At 39.0% G+C, this 14407-nt stretch overlaps 1 protein-coding gene across 1 annotated transcript in view; it reads left to right on the top strand.

Moving 5' to 3' along the window:
* The window catches only part of ZYG11B (zyg-11 family member B, cell cycle regulator), a 72522-nt gene that overhangs the window by 23813 nt on the left and 34302 nt on the right, over positions 1-14407 (top strand). Inside the window, exons 3-5 of the mRNA XM_045548008.1 lie at positions 4071-4825; positions 9425-9565; positions 12829-13005. Of these exons, the coding sequence (XP_045403964.1) occupies positions 4071-4825; positions 9425-9565; positions 12829-13005 (1073 nt within the window). The remainder of the gene's footprint in view (positions 1-4070; positions 4826-9424; positions 9566-12828; positions 13006-14407) is intronic.

The following is a 14407-nucleotide window of genomic DNA, read 5'->3' as shown; positions in this document are numbered from 1 at the left end:
TATGCAAGAGAACATGTTGCCAATTCTTGTCACAATTTTTAAAAGCTGCTTCATAAATTTTTCTGTGTTTGAAAACTTTTTTTAAATTGAAATGTATTGTATTGTCAGAAACTATGTATAAAACAGATTATAGTCATTAACATTGACTCTTCAGTCTGATTCTTTTAAGTATTTTGTTCAGATTGACATACAAAAGACTTTATGACTTCTTTAAAATTGTTCCAGTTCATTTTGATTCAATAATAATTTTATATTCAGTGAGTTTAACAACCTGCTTTGATGTTTTGAGGGATTCTTTTAGTTGAAGTTTTCAAAAGCTAAATATCTAGATTCTAGATTTGTGACTTTGGGGCACTCATTATATTCATTAATGAAAAGCAAACTTTTATTCTCCTCATTCATTTCCTGCAAATTTTCTTTTTCCTTTCTTTTTCAATTTAATTTTATTTTTTTGAGACAGGGTCTTGCTCTGTCACCCGGGCTAGAGTACAGTGGCATCATCATAGCTCACTGCAATCTCAAACTCCTGGGTTTAAGCAATCCTCCTGCCTCAGACTCCTGGGTAGCTAGGACTGCAGGCTCACGCCACCACACCTGGCTAATTTTTCTGTTTTTTAGTAGAGATGGGGTCTCGCTCTTGCTTCGGGTGGTCTCAGACTCCAGACCTCGATTCTCTTGCCTCAGCCTCCAAAAGTGCTAGGATCACAGGTGTGAGCCATTGTGCCTGACTTCTTTTTTTAAATTAAAAAAAACTTTAATAGATTTAGAGAGTACAAATTGAATTCTGTTACATGTATATTTGGTTAGTGTGGGGCTCCGACTTTTGGTGTACCCATCACCTAAGTGTAGTGTACATGAAAATTTTTAAATGGAAAAAAATTGTTCTATGAATGCTTGTAATATTGGTAATACTATACTTTTTCTAATAGCATTGATTTTAGAAAATGCTTAACGTATGCATTTAAAATGTTTTACTTATTCACCGAACTCAAAGGATTAATGATATTGTTAGCAGTCTTTTTTGTATTTTTTTGTTGTATTTTTTAAATTGACATATAATTGCTGTGCATATTTATGGGGTAAGTAGTGATGTTTCAATCATATAATGTAAAGTGATCAGATCAGGGTAATTAGCATGTCATTTCTTTGTGCTGGGAACATTCAGTATCCTCCTCCTAGCTATTTGCAACTATATATTATTGTTAATCCTACATCCTACAGTGATATAGAACATTAGAGCTTATGCCTCCTATCTAGTTGTAATTTTGTATCCTCTAACAAATCTCCCCCCACCTTTCCTAGCCTCTAGCATCCTTTGTTCTACTTTTTGCTTCTATGAGATCAACTTTTTTTTTTTTTTTTTTTTTTTGAGACAGAGTCTCACTCTGTTGCCCGGGCTAGAGTGAGTGCCGTGGCGTCAGCCTAGCTCACAGCAACCTCAAACTCCTGGGCTTAAGCGATCCTACTGCCTCAGCCTCCCGAGTAGCTGGGACTACAGGCATGAGCCACCATGCCCGGCTAATTTTTTCTATATGTATTTTAGTTGTCCAGATAATTTCTTTCTATTTTTAGTAGAGACGGGGTCTCGCTCTTGCTCAGGCTGGTCTCGAACCCCTGACCTCGAGTGATCCACCCGCCTCGGCCTCCCAGAGTGCTAGGATTACAGGCGTGAGCCACCGCGCCCAGCCGAGATCAACTTTTTTTTAGCTTCCACATATGAGTGAGAACATGCAATGTTTAATTTTCTGTTCCTGGCTTATTTCACTTAACAAAATGTCCTCCAGTTCCATCCATGTTGCTTGCTGTGAGTAACAGGACTTCAGTCTTTTTTATGGCTGAATAGTATTTGCTTGTGTATATTACGCTACATTTCCTTTATCCATTCATCTGTTGTTGGACACCTAGGTTGATTCCATATCTTGACTATTGTGAATAGTGCTACAGTAAACAGGGGTGCAGATGTTTGTTCATTATACTGATTTTCTTTTCTTTGGATAAATGCCACATAGTGTGATTGCTGAATCATATGGTAGTTCTGTTTATAGTTTTTTGAGGAACTTCTATATTGTTCTCCATAGTGACTGTACTAATTTACATTCCCACCAACAGTTTATACGAGTTCCCTTTTCTTTACATCCTTGCTAGCATGTTATTTTTTTGTTTTTTTGAAAATAGCCATCCTAACTGGTGTGAGATGATACTTCATTGTGGTTTTGATTTGCATTTCCCTGATGATTAGTGATACTGAGCATGTTTTCATGTATTTTTTGGCCATTTGTATGTCTTCTTTTAAGAAATGTCTATTAAGATCATTTGCCCATTTTTAATTTTTTTTTTTTTGTCTTGCAGACATGATCTAACTTTGTTGCCTGGACATGAGGGTAGTGGCATGATCATGGCTCACTGCAACCTCAAACACCTGGGCTGAAGTGATCCTTCTGCCTCAGCCTCCTGTGTAGCTGGGACTACAGGCATGCACCACTATGCCCAGCTAATTTTTCTTTTCTTTTTGTAGAGATGGGGGGCCTTGCTCCATTGCTCAGGCTGGTCTTGAACTCCTGACCTCAAGCAATCCTCCTGCCTTAGCCTTCCAAAGCACTAAGATTATAGGCCTGAGCCCCCACATCCAGCCCAAGTTTTTAACTGTTTAATGATAATTAAGTGAAAAATCTGTTAGATAGCAGTGCTGCCTTTAAAAAATACCTTAGTTCTAATTTAAGGGTAGCTGGCTGGCAGCCTACCTACTTCTTGAGAATGAGCTAGCTGAGGTGCCACTTAAGAGTTCTTCTCTTGGGCCAGGCAGGCTGGCTCAGGCCTGTAATCCTAGGTGGGTGGGAAGATTGCTTCAGGTCAGGAGTTCGAGGCCAGCTTGAGCAAGAGTGAGACCATCTCTACTAAAAAAAAAAACATAGAAAAAATTAGCGAGGCCTGGTGGCACGCACCTGTAGTCCCAGCTACTCAGGAGTCTGAGGCAGGAGGATTGCTTTATCCCAGGAGTTGGAGGCTGCAGTGAGCTGTGCTGATCCCACTGCACTTTAGCCTAGGCAACAGAGCAAGACTCTGTCTAAAAAAAAAAAAAGAAAGTTTTTTCTCTTGACTTTAGGCTATTTATTTACCTGGGGCTAAGTGGTAATTCACCCCAGACTGTTCTTAGATTAACTTTTATTGTCATGACTGTCATTTCTTTCACAGTAGATGTTGTTTAATATATAATATTGTTGAGATTTATATCATATATTGGTGGCACTATTGATTGGTGGACAGGTAGATCTCTAAGGGACTTCAAGAAATTAGTGTCTACGTCATTTGCATTCATCTGACAGGGAGGGAGGGACTATAACTACTAAATCCTTTTAATTAGGTTTCAGATCTGGCTAGTGGTTTGATAATTAATTTGTAGGCATTATATGTGCTAAATATACTGCTTGTATATGTGTTTGTGTGTATAACAAAGTGTTATAGTGAATTTAAAGGATAAACTAGAAATGAGTTGTAGCAAATCATATACTTAACACAAAGTTTATAACTCACTCATGGTATATAACCTCTGTAAGTCTGTAGAAGGTTCTGCTTCTTGGTCACCCTGGGATCTAAACTGATGGAGGTTCTACCTTCATAAAGGTACACTGTCTACAACATGAAGCCTCCTCATTTGTCCTAGCAGGAAAAGATAGCTTGAAAAATCATGCACTGGCTCTCAGGTGCTTCAGCCTACAGCCCATGGGCCTGAACTAGGAACATGGCCTCATCTAACTACAAGGGAGGGCTGGAAAATGTAGCTGTCTATGTGTCTAGTAAGGCGAGGAGAACCAGGTGTTAGTGTATATCAGTAATGTCTATGACAGTTCTGATGTCTGTCATTTGCTAGCTCTGTGATTGTGGAAAACCACTTTCTGAGCCCCAGTTTACCTGTCTATAAATTGTAGATAATAATGTTCTCCTCTCAGTGAATTGTGATTATCAAATGAGATACTGTTACATGGGAGTGCTTTGGAAATTTAAGTGTGATATAAATTTTAGCTATTCTTTAACTGTTTTTTGAAGTTAAAATGCTGCTTGTTTTTTCCCAGGTCTACTGAATGATGGAACTGTGGGTATTTTTAGGGGCAACCAAATGCGCTTAAAGCGAGCTTGCATTCGCAAAGCAAAGATCTCTGCTGTTGCTTTCCGGAAAGCTTTCTGCCACCACAAGTTAGTGGAACTTGATGCCACAGGTGTGAATGCTGATATCACGATTACAGACATTATCAGTGGCCTTGGCAGTAACAAGTGGATCCAGCAAAATCTCCAGTGCCTAGTGCTGAATTCATTAACTCTCTCCCTTGAGGATCCTTATGAGCGGTGCTTCAGCCGGCTTTCTGGCCTTCGAGCTTTAAGCATCACCAATGTTCTCTTTTATAATGAAGACCTGGCTGAAGTTGCCTCGTTGCCAAGATTAGAGAGCCTGGATATTTCTAATACCTCGATCACAGACATCACTGCTCTGCTGGCCTGCAAAGACCGACTCAAATCTCTAACCATGCATCACTTGAAATGTTTAAAAATGACAACTACCCAGATACTGGATGTTGTTCGGGAACTAAAACATCTAAATCATCTTGATATCTCAGATGATAAACAGTTTACATCAGACATAGCTCTTCGCTTACTAGAACAAAAAGACATCCTACCCAACCTTGTCTCTTTGGATGTTTCTGGGAGAAAGCATGTGACAGATAAAGCTGTTGAAGCCTTTATACAACAACGACCCAGCATGCAATTTGTAGGTTTGCTGGCCACTGATGCTGGTTACTCTGAATTCCTCACAGGCGAAGGACATTTGAAGGTTAGGCTTTAAAAATGTACTATTTTTTTAGGCAGACCAATGTCTTAGTTGCATATGACTTTATTAAGATGAATGTTTAATAATATATGGAACATGTTCATGAAACAGGGCATTGTATAGTAGAAAGGTTTGCTTTAAAGTCAGAGAGTCCCAGCTTACTTGTTTTATGACCCAGAGCAAATTATGATGTAACTTTTTTGGTTTTTTTTTTTTGGAGGGTTTCACTCTGTCACCCAGGCTGAAGTGCAATGGTGCAATCATAGCTAACTGCAGCCTCAAACTCCTGGGTTCAAGTGAAGCATGCCTGAGCCTCCTGCTGCCTGAGCCTCCCAAGTAGCTAGGACTATAGGCGTATGCCACTGTGCCTGGCAATTTTTAAATTTTATTTCTTGTGGAAATGTGTCCTTGCCAGGTTGGCCACACTAGTCTTGAATTTCTGACCTCAAACAGTCCTCCCACCTCAGTCTCCCAAAGTGCTAGAATTACAGGTATGAGCCATTGCACCCACTTTGAGTTTCCATTTCTTTCTTTCTCTTTTTTTTTTTTGAGACAGAGTCTTGCTTTGTTGCCCGGGCTAGAGTGAGTGCCGTGGCGTCAGCCTTACCTCACAGCAACCTCAAACTCCTGGGCTTCAGCGATCCTACTGCTTCAGCCTCCTGGGTAGCTGGGACTATAGGCATGTGCCACCATGCCCAGCTAATTTTTGCTACATATATTTTAGTTGTCCAGATAATTTCTTTCTATTTTTTTAGTAGAGATGGGGTCTCACTCTTGCTCAGGCTGGTCTCGAACTCCTGACCTTGAGCGATCCACCTGCCTCGGCCTCCCAGAGTGCTAGGATTACAGGCGTGAGCCACCGCGCCCAGCCTGAGTTTCCGTTTCTTTATTTGTAAAAGAGATATTCCTACCTTGCAGAATTCTTCTAAAGATTAATAATTATATATGTAAAGTGCAAGTCACATAGTAAGTCCTAGATAAGTAATAGGTCTTGTTACAATGACAATGTTTAGATATTTTGAACCATTAAACATACCATTTCTTTTGTCTTCTCTCCCCACCCCGACCCCCACCCCCACCAGATAGGGTGTCGCTCTATTGTGCAGACTGGAGTTCAGTGGTGCTATCATATAGCTCGTTGCAATCTTGATCTCCTGAGCTCAAGTGATCCTCTCACTGCAGCCTCCCAAGTAGCTGGGACTATAGGCACACGCCACCACACCTGGATAATTAAAAAAAAATTTTATTTTTTTTTTGAAACAGAGTCTCATTCCCTCACCATGGGTAGACTGCAGTGGCATCATGATAGCTCACTGCAACCTCAAACTCCTGGGCTCAAGCTATCCTCCTGCCTCAGCCTCCCATGTAGCTGGGACTACAGGCGAGCACCATGACGCCCAGCTAATTTTTTTTCTATTTTTAGTAGAGACAGGGTCTTGCTCTTAATGAGGCTGGTCTTGAACTTCTGAGCTCAGGCAATCCTCCTGCCTCAGTCTCCCAGAGTGCTAGGATTACAGGCGTGAGTCACAGTGCCAACCCTTAGATTAATTTTTTAAAAAAGAGCTCATTGGGAACGGGCACAGTGGCTCATGCCTGTAATCCCAGCTACTTGGGAGGCTGAGGTGAGAGGCTTGAGCTCAGGAGTCTGAAGCTGCATTGAGCTCTAATTGCCTCACTGCACTCCAGCCTGGGTGACAGAGACTCTGTCTCAAAAAAAAAGAGAGATTATTGTTGGAACTTTGCCATTTATTTAACTATGTACAAAAATTGCTGTTCGTTTTAAATTATTTGTTTGACTATTATTTTGAGAGCTGAAAAATAATAGATCATATTAAAGGAAGAGAGCTAAGGCCGGGTGTGATGGCTCACGCCTGTAATCCCAGGACTCTGGGAGGCTGAAGCGGGAGGATCATTTGAGGTCAAGAGTTCAAGACTAGCCTGAGCAAAAGCGAGACCCCATCTCTACCAGAAAGAGAAATAATTAGCCGGGTGTGGTGGCATGTGCCTGTAGTCCCAGTTACTTGGGAGGCTGAGGCAAGAGGATCATTTGAGCCCAGAAGTTGGGGATTGCACTGAGCTATGATGATGCCACTGCACTCTACCCCAGGTGGCAGAGCAAGATTCTGTCTCAAAAAAAAAAAAGAAAAAAAAGGAGAGCTAAGATTGCCACATATATCTTCTTTTTTAGAATTATCCAGTTTAGCAGAGTTGGTACAAGCGTTGTCTTAAATGATTATCTCAGAATTGTGATGCTTTAAATTAGGTTAGGTTGGTTTTAGATTGGTTTTTTGGCCTTGTGTGCCTCAGTTTTTTAGCCCACACTAAAAGATGCAAGAGATAGAGTCAGTGTAATTTCCTGGTATTAGAACCTACCCTTGTTACCAGTGGACTATTTGATTCCAAAGCCTGTTTCCTTTCCACTATATGTCACTGACTCTATCTTAGTTCTGTCCTTTTCCTCAGTTTCTAGTCCCACCACAGATGGTTTTCTTACCGTAGAATTTCCAACTCTGTCATCACTAATTTCTCCACTCAAAGTTCTCTTCTATCACCATTAGTTTCCTGAAACTTTCATTTTCCACAACTAGAATTCTTATATTTGTTGGTCACCTTATTCCCAAACTTAGATTATCTACCAAGCTGTGGCTCTCAGCTCCTGAGAACATTGGAAATCTGTTAAACCCAATGTTAGTTGTCAATCTTCATCTTATTTGACTAAAGTGGTAATGACACAGTTGATCTTGCCCTCCTCCTTGAAATTTTTTTTTAATTTAGCTTCCAGGATATCACACTTGTTTTTTTTCTGACTTATCTTGCTTCTCAATCTCAGGTTTCCTTTGTTGGTTCGTCCTCATCTTCCAGGCCTCTAAATGTTAAAGCATTCCTTACCTTAGTCCTTAAATCTATATGGCAATGGTTCCTAAACTTGTGTCTCTAACTTACACCTCTCCCTTGAACTCAGACTCCTGTATTGAACTGCAATAATTAACATACAATAAAGGTACATGAAAGTTTTTTTAACCATTTCAAACAACATTTACTAAGTACTTTTTTAAGATGTCTGAGTTCGTATCCTTGCTCTTGAGGAATTCTAGTCTGGTGGAAAAGAGACACATAAATGTAAAAATAGATTTATTACAGTATGAGAGATATTATAATAGAAGTATGTATGGAGTGCTATAGGAAAATTTGTCCTTAGAGTATACATTTTAGTTTAAATCCATGTAATAATTTTTTTTTTAAGATGGGGTCTCACTCTTGGCTCAGGCTGGTCTTGAACACCTGAGCTCAAGCTATCTGCCCACCTCAGCCTCCCAGAGTGCTAGGATTATAGGTGTGAGCCATGACACCTGTCCTAAATCCATATAATAAGTATTCAGAAAGCTTAATTTAATGATTAAGGACAGTTTCTCTATTTTAAACTGTAGGCCAGTCCCTTTCTTTTCCTTATAATTTGTCTATTGAAGAATCTAGTTCTTTTGATTTGTAGAGTTCCCTCAGTCTGGATTTTGTTGATTGTATACTAACAGTGCATATTTCTTTGTATTTTCTGCAAATTGGTAGCTAGGTTTAGAGGCTTAATTAGACTAATGTTTGATCCCTCTGCCGGGACCTTTATTTGTTGTGCTCTTTCATTAGGAGATACATAATGTCTAGTTGTTTCTTTTTCTATGATGTTAGCAGTTATTGGCCCTCAGTACCTAGTTCTATTAATTTATTGGGGATTATGGTGATATTTTAATTATTTCATTTTCATTTATTAGTTGAATTACTTTTATAAAGAGCCACTTCCTGTTAATCTGTATTTGGTTACTCAATGGTACACATGAACCATAGTTAAGTATATTAACCTGTGTAAATGGAAAATCCCTAGATAGACTTAATTTTTAATAGAACCTCATGGTGCTGAATGGCAGCTTGATAAATCTGGGGAAATTAATACTTACTGAGTGCTTCTCCTGACCCAAGCCTAATGCTAACTACTGGGGTAAAGTAGTGAATGGATCAGTCTAATGGGGGCTGATGATAATGGCTATGAAAGAGATGTTTTAGGGCAACCTAATTTAGATCAGTGGGTCAAGAAAGGCCTCTTTAAAGAAGTGTTACTTAACTTGAATTAAGAAGTGTAAGTAGATATTAGTCAAGCAAAGAGAGGAAGTTTTCAATTAGAGAGGACATTACATATAACGGCCTTTTGCTGAGAAAGAGGTTAGCTTTTGAAAAATCAGAAAAAAAAGACCAGTGTAACTATAATACTGTGATCTAGGGGAAGAGGGTTACCTTAAGAGAAAGATGGAAGCCTAATGATGTGGTAAGTCCTTATAAATAGTGTTAAATATCTTGAGATTTATTTTACGTGCAATACAGAAAATTTTACCCATAGGCTTATGCTAGGTTCTGAACCTATCTAACATATATCTCTTCAGGATGAATATACCTCTTTAGGATGACTATTCCAGATAGGTTGGAAAGTGATTATTCCCATTCATTTCAAGCCTTATGTAACTATCCTGCATGCCATCTATACAAGTGATGTTTAGATAGAGAAAGTTAGAAGGTTGAAAATAATTCTAAAAGCTAATCTTTTGGCTACATTCAAAGGTATCTGGAGAAGCCAATGAAACTCAGATTGCGGAAGCATTGAAGCGGTACAGTGAACGGGCATTCTTTGTCCGGGAAGCTCTATTTCATCTTTTTAGTCTGACTCATGTGATGGAAAAAACAAAGCCAGAAATTTTAAAGGTAAGAATAAGAAACTGGATGTGAAATCTTTGAAATTGTCTATCTGGGTAGATGATGCTTTTGTGAAGAACAATGGTAAAAATTTGCATTTAGTTTTTTTTTCTTTTTTTTAATTTCAGCATATTATAGGGGTACAAAAGTTTAGGTTACGTATATTGCCCTTGCCCCCGCCACCCCCGAATCAGAGCTTCAAGTATGTCCATCCCTAGACAGTGCGCATCGCACTCATTATGTATGTATATACCCATCCCCTCCCCTTCCCACATCTGCCTGACACCCGATTAATGTTATTCCTAAATGTGCTCTTAGGTGATGATCAGTGAAACCAATTTGATGGTGAGTACATGTGGTGCTTATTTTTCCATTCTTGGGATACTTCCCTTAGTAGAGTGGGTTCCAGCTCCATCCAGGAAAATACAAGAGGTGCTATATCACCATTATTTCTTATAGCTGAGTAGTACTCCATGGTAGACATATACACATTTTTATTAATCCACTCATATATTGATGGGCACTTGGGTTGTTTCCACATCTTTGCAATTGTGAACTGTGCTGCTATAAACATTCGGGTGCAGATGTCTTTTTTATAGAATGTCTTTTGTTCTTTTGGGGAGATGCCCAATAATGGGATTGCTGGATCAAATGGTAGGTCTACTTGTATCTGTTTAAGGTATCTCCATATTGCTTTCCACATAGGTTGCACTAGTTTGCAGTCCCACCAGCAGTGTATGAATGTTCCTGTCTCTCCACATCCATGCCAACATTTATTGTTTTGGGACTTTTTGATAAAGGCCATTCTCACTGGAGTTAAGTGATATCTCATTGTGGTTTTGATTTGCATTTCCCTGATGATTAGAGATGTTGAGCATTTTTTCATATGCTTGTTGGCCATTCTTCTGTCTTCTTTTGAAAAGTTTCTATTCATGTCCTTTGCCCACTTTTTGATAGGGTTGTTTGATTTTTTCTTGCTGATTTTCCTGAGTTCTAAATAGATTCAAGTTATCAGTCCTTTATTAGATGTGTAGCCTGCAAAAATTTTTTCCAATTCTGTAGATTGTCTGTTTGCACTTGTGACAGTTTCTCTGGCTGTGCAGAAGCTTTTTAATTTAATCAGGTCCCATTTATTTTTGTTGTTGCTGTGATTGCCTTTGGGGTCTTCTTCATAAATTCTTTGCCTAGGCCAATGTCTATAAGAGTTTTTCCCACATTTTCTTCTAGAATTCTAATAGTTTCTCACCTTAAGTTTAAGTCTGTTATCCACCATGATTTGATTTTTGTGAGAAGTGAAAGGTGTGGGTTCTGTTTCAGTCTTCTGCATGTGGCTATCCAGTTTTCCCAGTACCATTTATTGAATAAGGATTCTTTTCCCCAGTGTATGTTTTTGTCTGCTTTGTCAAAGATTAGATGGCTATATGAGGATGGTTTTATATCTGGATTCTCAGTTCTGTTCCACTGGTCTGTGTCCCTGTTCTTGTGCCAATACCAAGCTGATTTAATAACCACCGCTTTGTAGTGTAAAGTCGGGTAAATTAATACCTCCCATTTTGTTCTTATTGCCTAAAATTGCTTTTGCTATATGGGGTCTTCTCTGGTTCCATACAAAGCGTAAAATTATTTTTTCTATATCTGTGAAAAATGATGTTGGTAATTTAATAGGGATTGCATTTGAATCTGTAGATCATTTTGGGTAGTATAGACATTTTTTTTTTTTGAGACAGAGTCTCACTCTGTTGCCTGGGCTAGAGTGCCGTGGCATCAGCCTAGCTCACAGCAACCTCAAACTCCTGGGCTCATGCAATGCTCCTGCCTCAGCCTCCTGAGTAGCTGGGACTACAGGCATGCACCACCATGTCCGGCTAATTTTTTCTATATATTTTTAGTTGTCCAGATAATTTCTTTCTGTTTTTAGTAGAGACGGGGTCTTGCTCTTGCTCAGGCTGGTCTTGAACTCCTGAGCTCAAATGATCCTCCCACCTCAGCCTCCCAGAGTGCTACGATTATAGGTGTGAGGTACTGCGCCCAGCCAACCTCCTAAATTTCTTTAATTTTGAGAATGGGGTATTTAGAGAGTAACCAGTAACACTTCAGTCCTTAGGATATTATCCCCAACAATTGTCACTCCATATATACCAGAGGATATTGGTATTTGGTATATGCATTGTCTTTTTTTGGTTTTAGTTACTATGAACCTGAACAACAAAGGACTAGATCTCTAGTCTTGATCTGATATATTCAGTCATTCATTCAGAATGATTCGGAGAAAAAATAAAGAATACAGGCAGTTCTTACATGGAGTTTTGCTGCAAAAGGAAGCAAAAAAAAAAAGGTGGTAATTGTCTGAGAAAGTGGGATCAAAAGAGGGCTTTTTGTTTCGTTTTTTAAGATAGGAAAAATAATAGCTTGTTTGTATGCTGATATGAATGATCCAATACAGAACAAAAAATTGATGTAGAAGAATGGTGAATAGCTGAAGTGATGTCTTTGGGTAGACAAGAAGGGAACAATCTCACTTATAAATGAAGGAATTAACTTTAGAAAGGAGTCCAAAAAGATCATTTATAGTAAAAGGCAGGAAAGTGGCATATGTATGTGTGTGTGCTGGTAAGAGCGATACATGTGGTAGTAAGAATCTGAAGTTCTTTTCTGATTGCTTCAGTTTTCTTAGTGTAGTTGGAAGCAAGATCTTCAGCTGATAGTGAGGGATGGGGAAGATTTCTTGGGGGTTTGAAGAGAGAGGACAAGGTAAGAAATAGTTTTCTTTCTCAAGTCAGTAGTAGGTATGAAAAATAGAATGAAAAAAAATTTTAAAAGAGACTAAAAAAAGAAATAGTTTTCTAGGACGGGGTAAGTGAATGTATTTTATTGCACTCTAACTTTAGCAGAGTTCTCAAGGAACTGAAGGTTGGGATGTAAAAGTGAGTCTGCCCCCTGGTTTACTCTATTCAAGCCAGTGAGAATTTTTTCACTGCCTTCCATATAACAGACACTGTAGTAGGTCTTGGAAATACAAAGACGAGTAACTTGTATAGAAAGGATCTGTTAGTTTTACAGAAAATCCTAGATATAAACAACTGGATACCTGCTTCAGCTAGGTAGGCTGGAACTATTTGTGAGTAACTGCTATGTCCTAGGCTCTTTGCACATGAGGATGAAAAGGAAACTGAAGACATCTTTGAAATTATTATAGATCAACAAAGTAATGTTGCTCTGTGAAGAAAGCTTGTATTTATAAGGTGAATTAAGAGGACTAATTTTTTTTCCAGCTTGTGGTCACTGGGATGAGAAACCACCCTATGAATTTGCCAGTGCAACTGGCTGCAAGCGCCTGTGTATTTAATTTAACCAAGCAGGACCTTGCTGCAGGAATGCCTGTCCGACTCCTGGCTGATGTGACCCATTTGCTGCTCAAAGCCATGGAACATTTCCCCAATCACCAGCAGGTAAGAATATATGAATTTCCATTCAAATAGTCCTTTTAGTGTCTCTTTCTCCCCATCTCCTACCTCCATATAGTTCAGTTTAATAAACCGAGGACAGAAGTTCAAATACCTTTGGAGGCTGTATAGTAATAATTTTTTTTTTTTTTGGAGAGGGTCTCACTCTGTTGCTTGGGCTAGAGTGTAGAGTGCAGTTGGTGCAATCATAGCTCACTGCAACCTCAAACTCCTGGGCTCAAGTGGTCCTTATTCTCCCGAATAGCTGAGACTATAGGCATGCACCACCGTTCCCAGCTAAGTTTTTAATTTTTTATAAAGACAGGGTCTTGCTGTGTTGCTTAGGCTGGCCTCAAATTCCTGGCTGCAAGTGATCCTCCTGCCTCAGCCTCCAAAAGTGCTAGGATTACAGGCATGAGCTACCATACCATTTATAATAATAAATGTGTGGAATTACTGAGTATGGAACAACAGAGAAGTGGACAACTAGAGAGTACGTTTCCTGCCTAAAAGCATTTAAATCCATGTTGGGGAAAATAGTGCAAGCTATACAAAACTCATCTTCCATGTAGATCTTGCATTTGTGATAATTTCAGCAAATAGACACACATAGGATCTGTTCTGGGCTAGGCACTATAAAATGTTGGGATACAGAAATAAATAAGATGAATATGACATCTATTTTCTATCTCTAGCTGTATGATAGACCACATCACCTGTCTTGTCCTCAGGATGAGTATCAAAAATGCTGCATGAATTATTTTTTTAGGTCATTTGAAATTGAACAGTGAGTTGGCAAGGTAGTGAAAATACTCAGAGACCCACAACCAAGTAAAAATGGTACCCCAGACTGGTGATGAGATCATTAAAACCAGCTTCCCTCATTTAGGGCAATTGCCAAAGTAGATGAAATTTAGGCGTTGGTTTTCATGGCCCCTGGAAGCCAGTCAGGCAGAAGACATACCCTTAGCATAAAGCTGTGACCCCCCCCTTTCCCCAAAAGGATGCATCCTTAATAAGAGGGAGTTATAAATAAACCTGACTCTGTTAGAGAAACAAGAGAATAAGCCCCAAAAAATTAGAAGGAAGGAAATAATAAAGATAAAACTAAAAATTAATGAAACAAAAAACAAATATACCATTGGATTAGAGGATCAACAATACCAAGAATGGGTTCTTTGAACATACTTAATAATGTTGAAAAATGATTTGCAAAATTGATGAAGGAAAATGAGAGAAGATGCAAATAAACAGATTAGAAAATGGTGGTTGGGGAAATGGGAAGTCATTACATTGAGTATAGAGTTCCCTTTCTGGGGTGATGAATATGCTTGGGGTGATGAAATTGTGGTGATGGTTGCACTACTCCGTGAATATACTAAAAACTGTCAAATTGTACACTTTAAAT

This window comes from Lemur catta, chromosome 3, assembly GCF_020740605.2.
Source record: "Lemur catta isolate mLemCat1 chromosome 3, mLemCat1.pri, whole genome shotgun sequence".
Classification (NCBI taxonomy): Eukaryota; Metazoa; Chordata; class Mammalia; order Primates; family Lemuridae; genus Lemur; species Lemur catta.
This window is presented reverse-complemented; position numbering and strand designations above follow the sequence as displayed.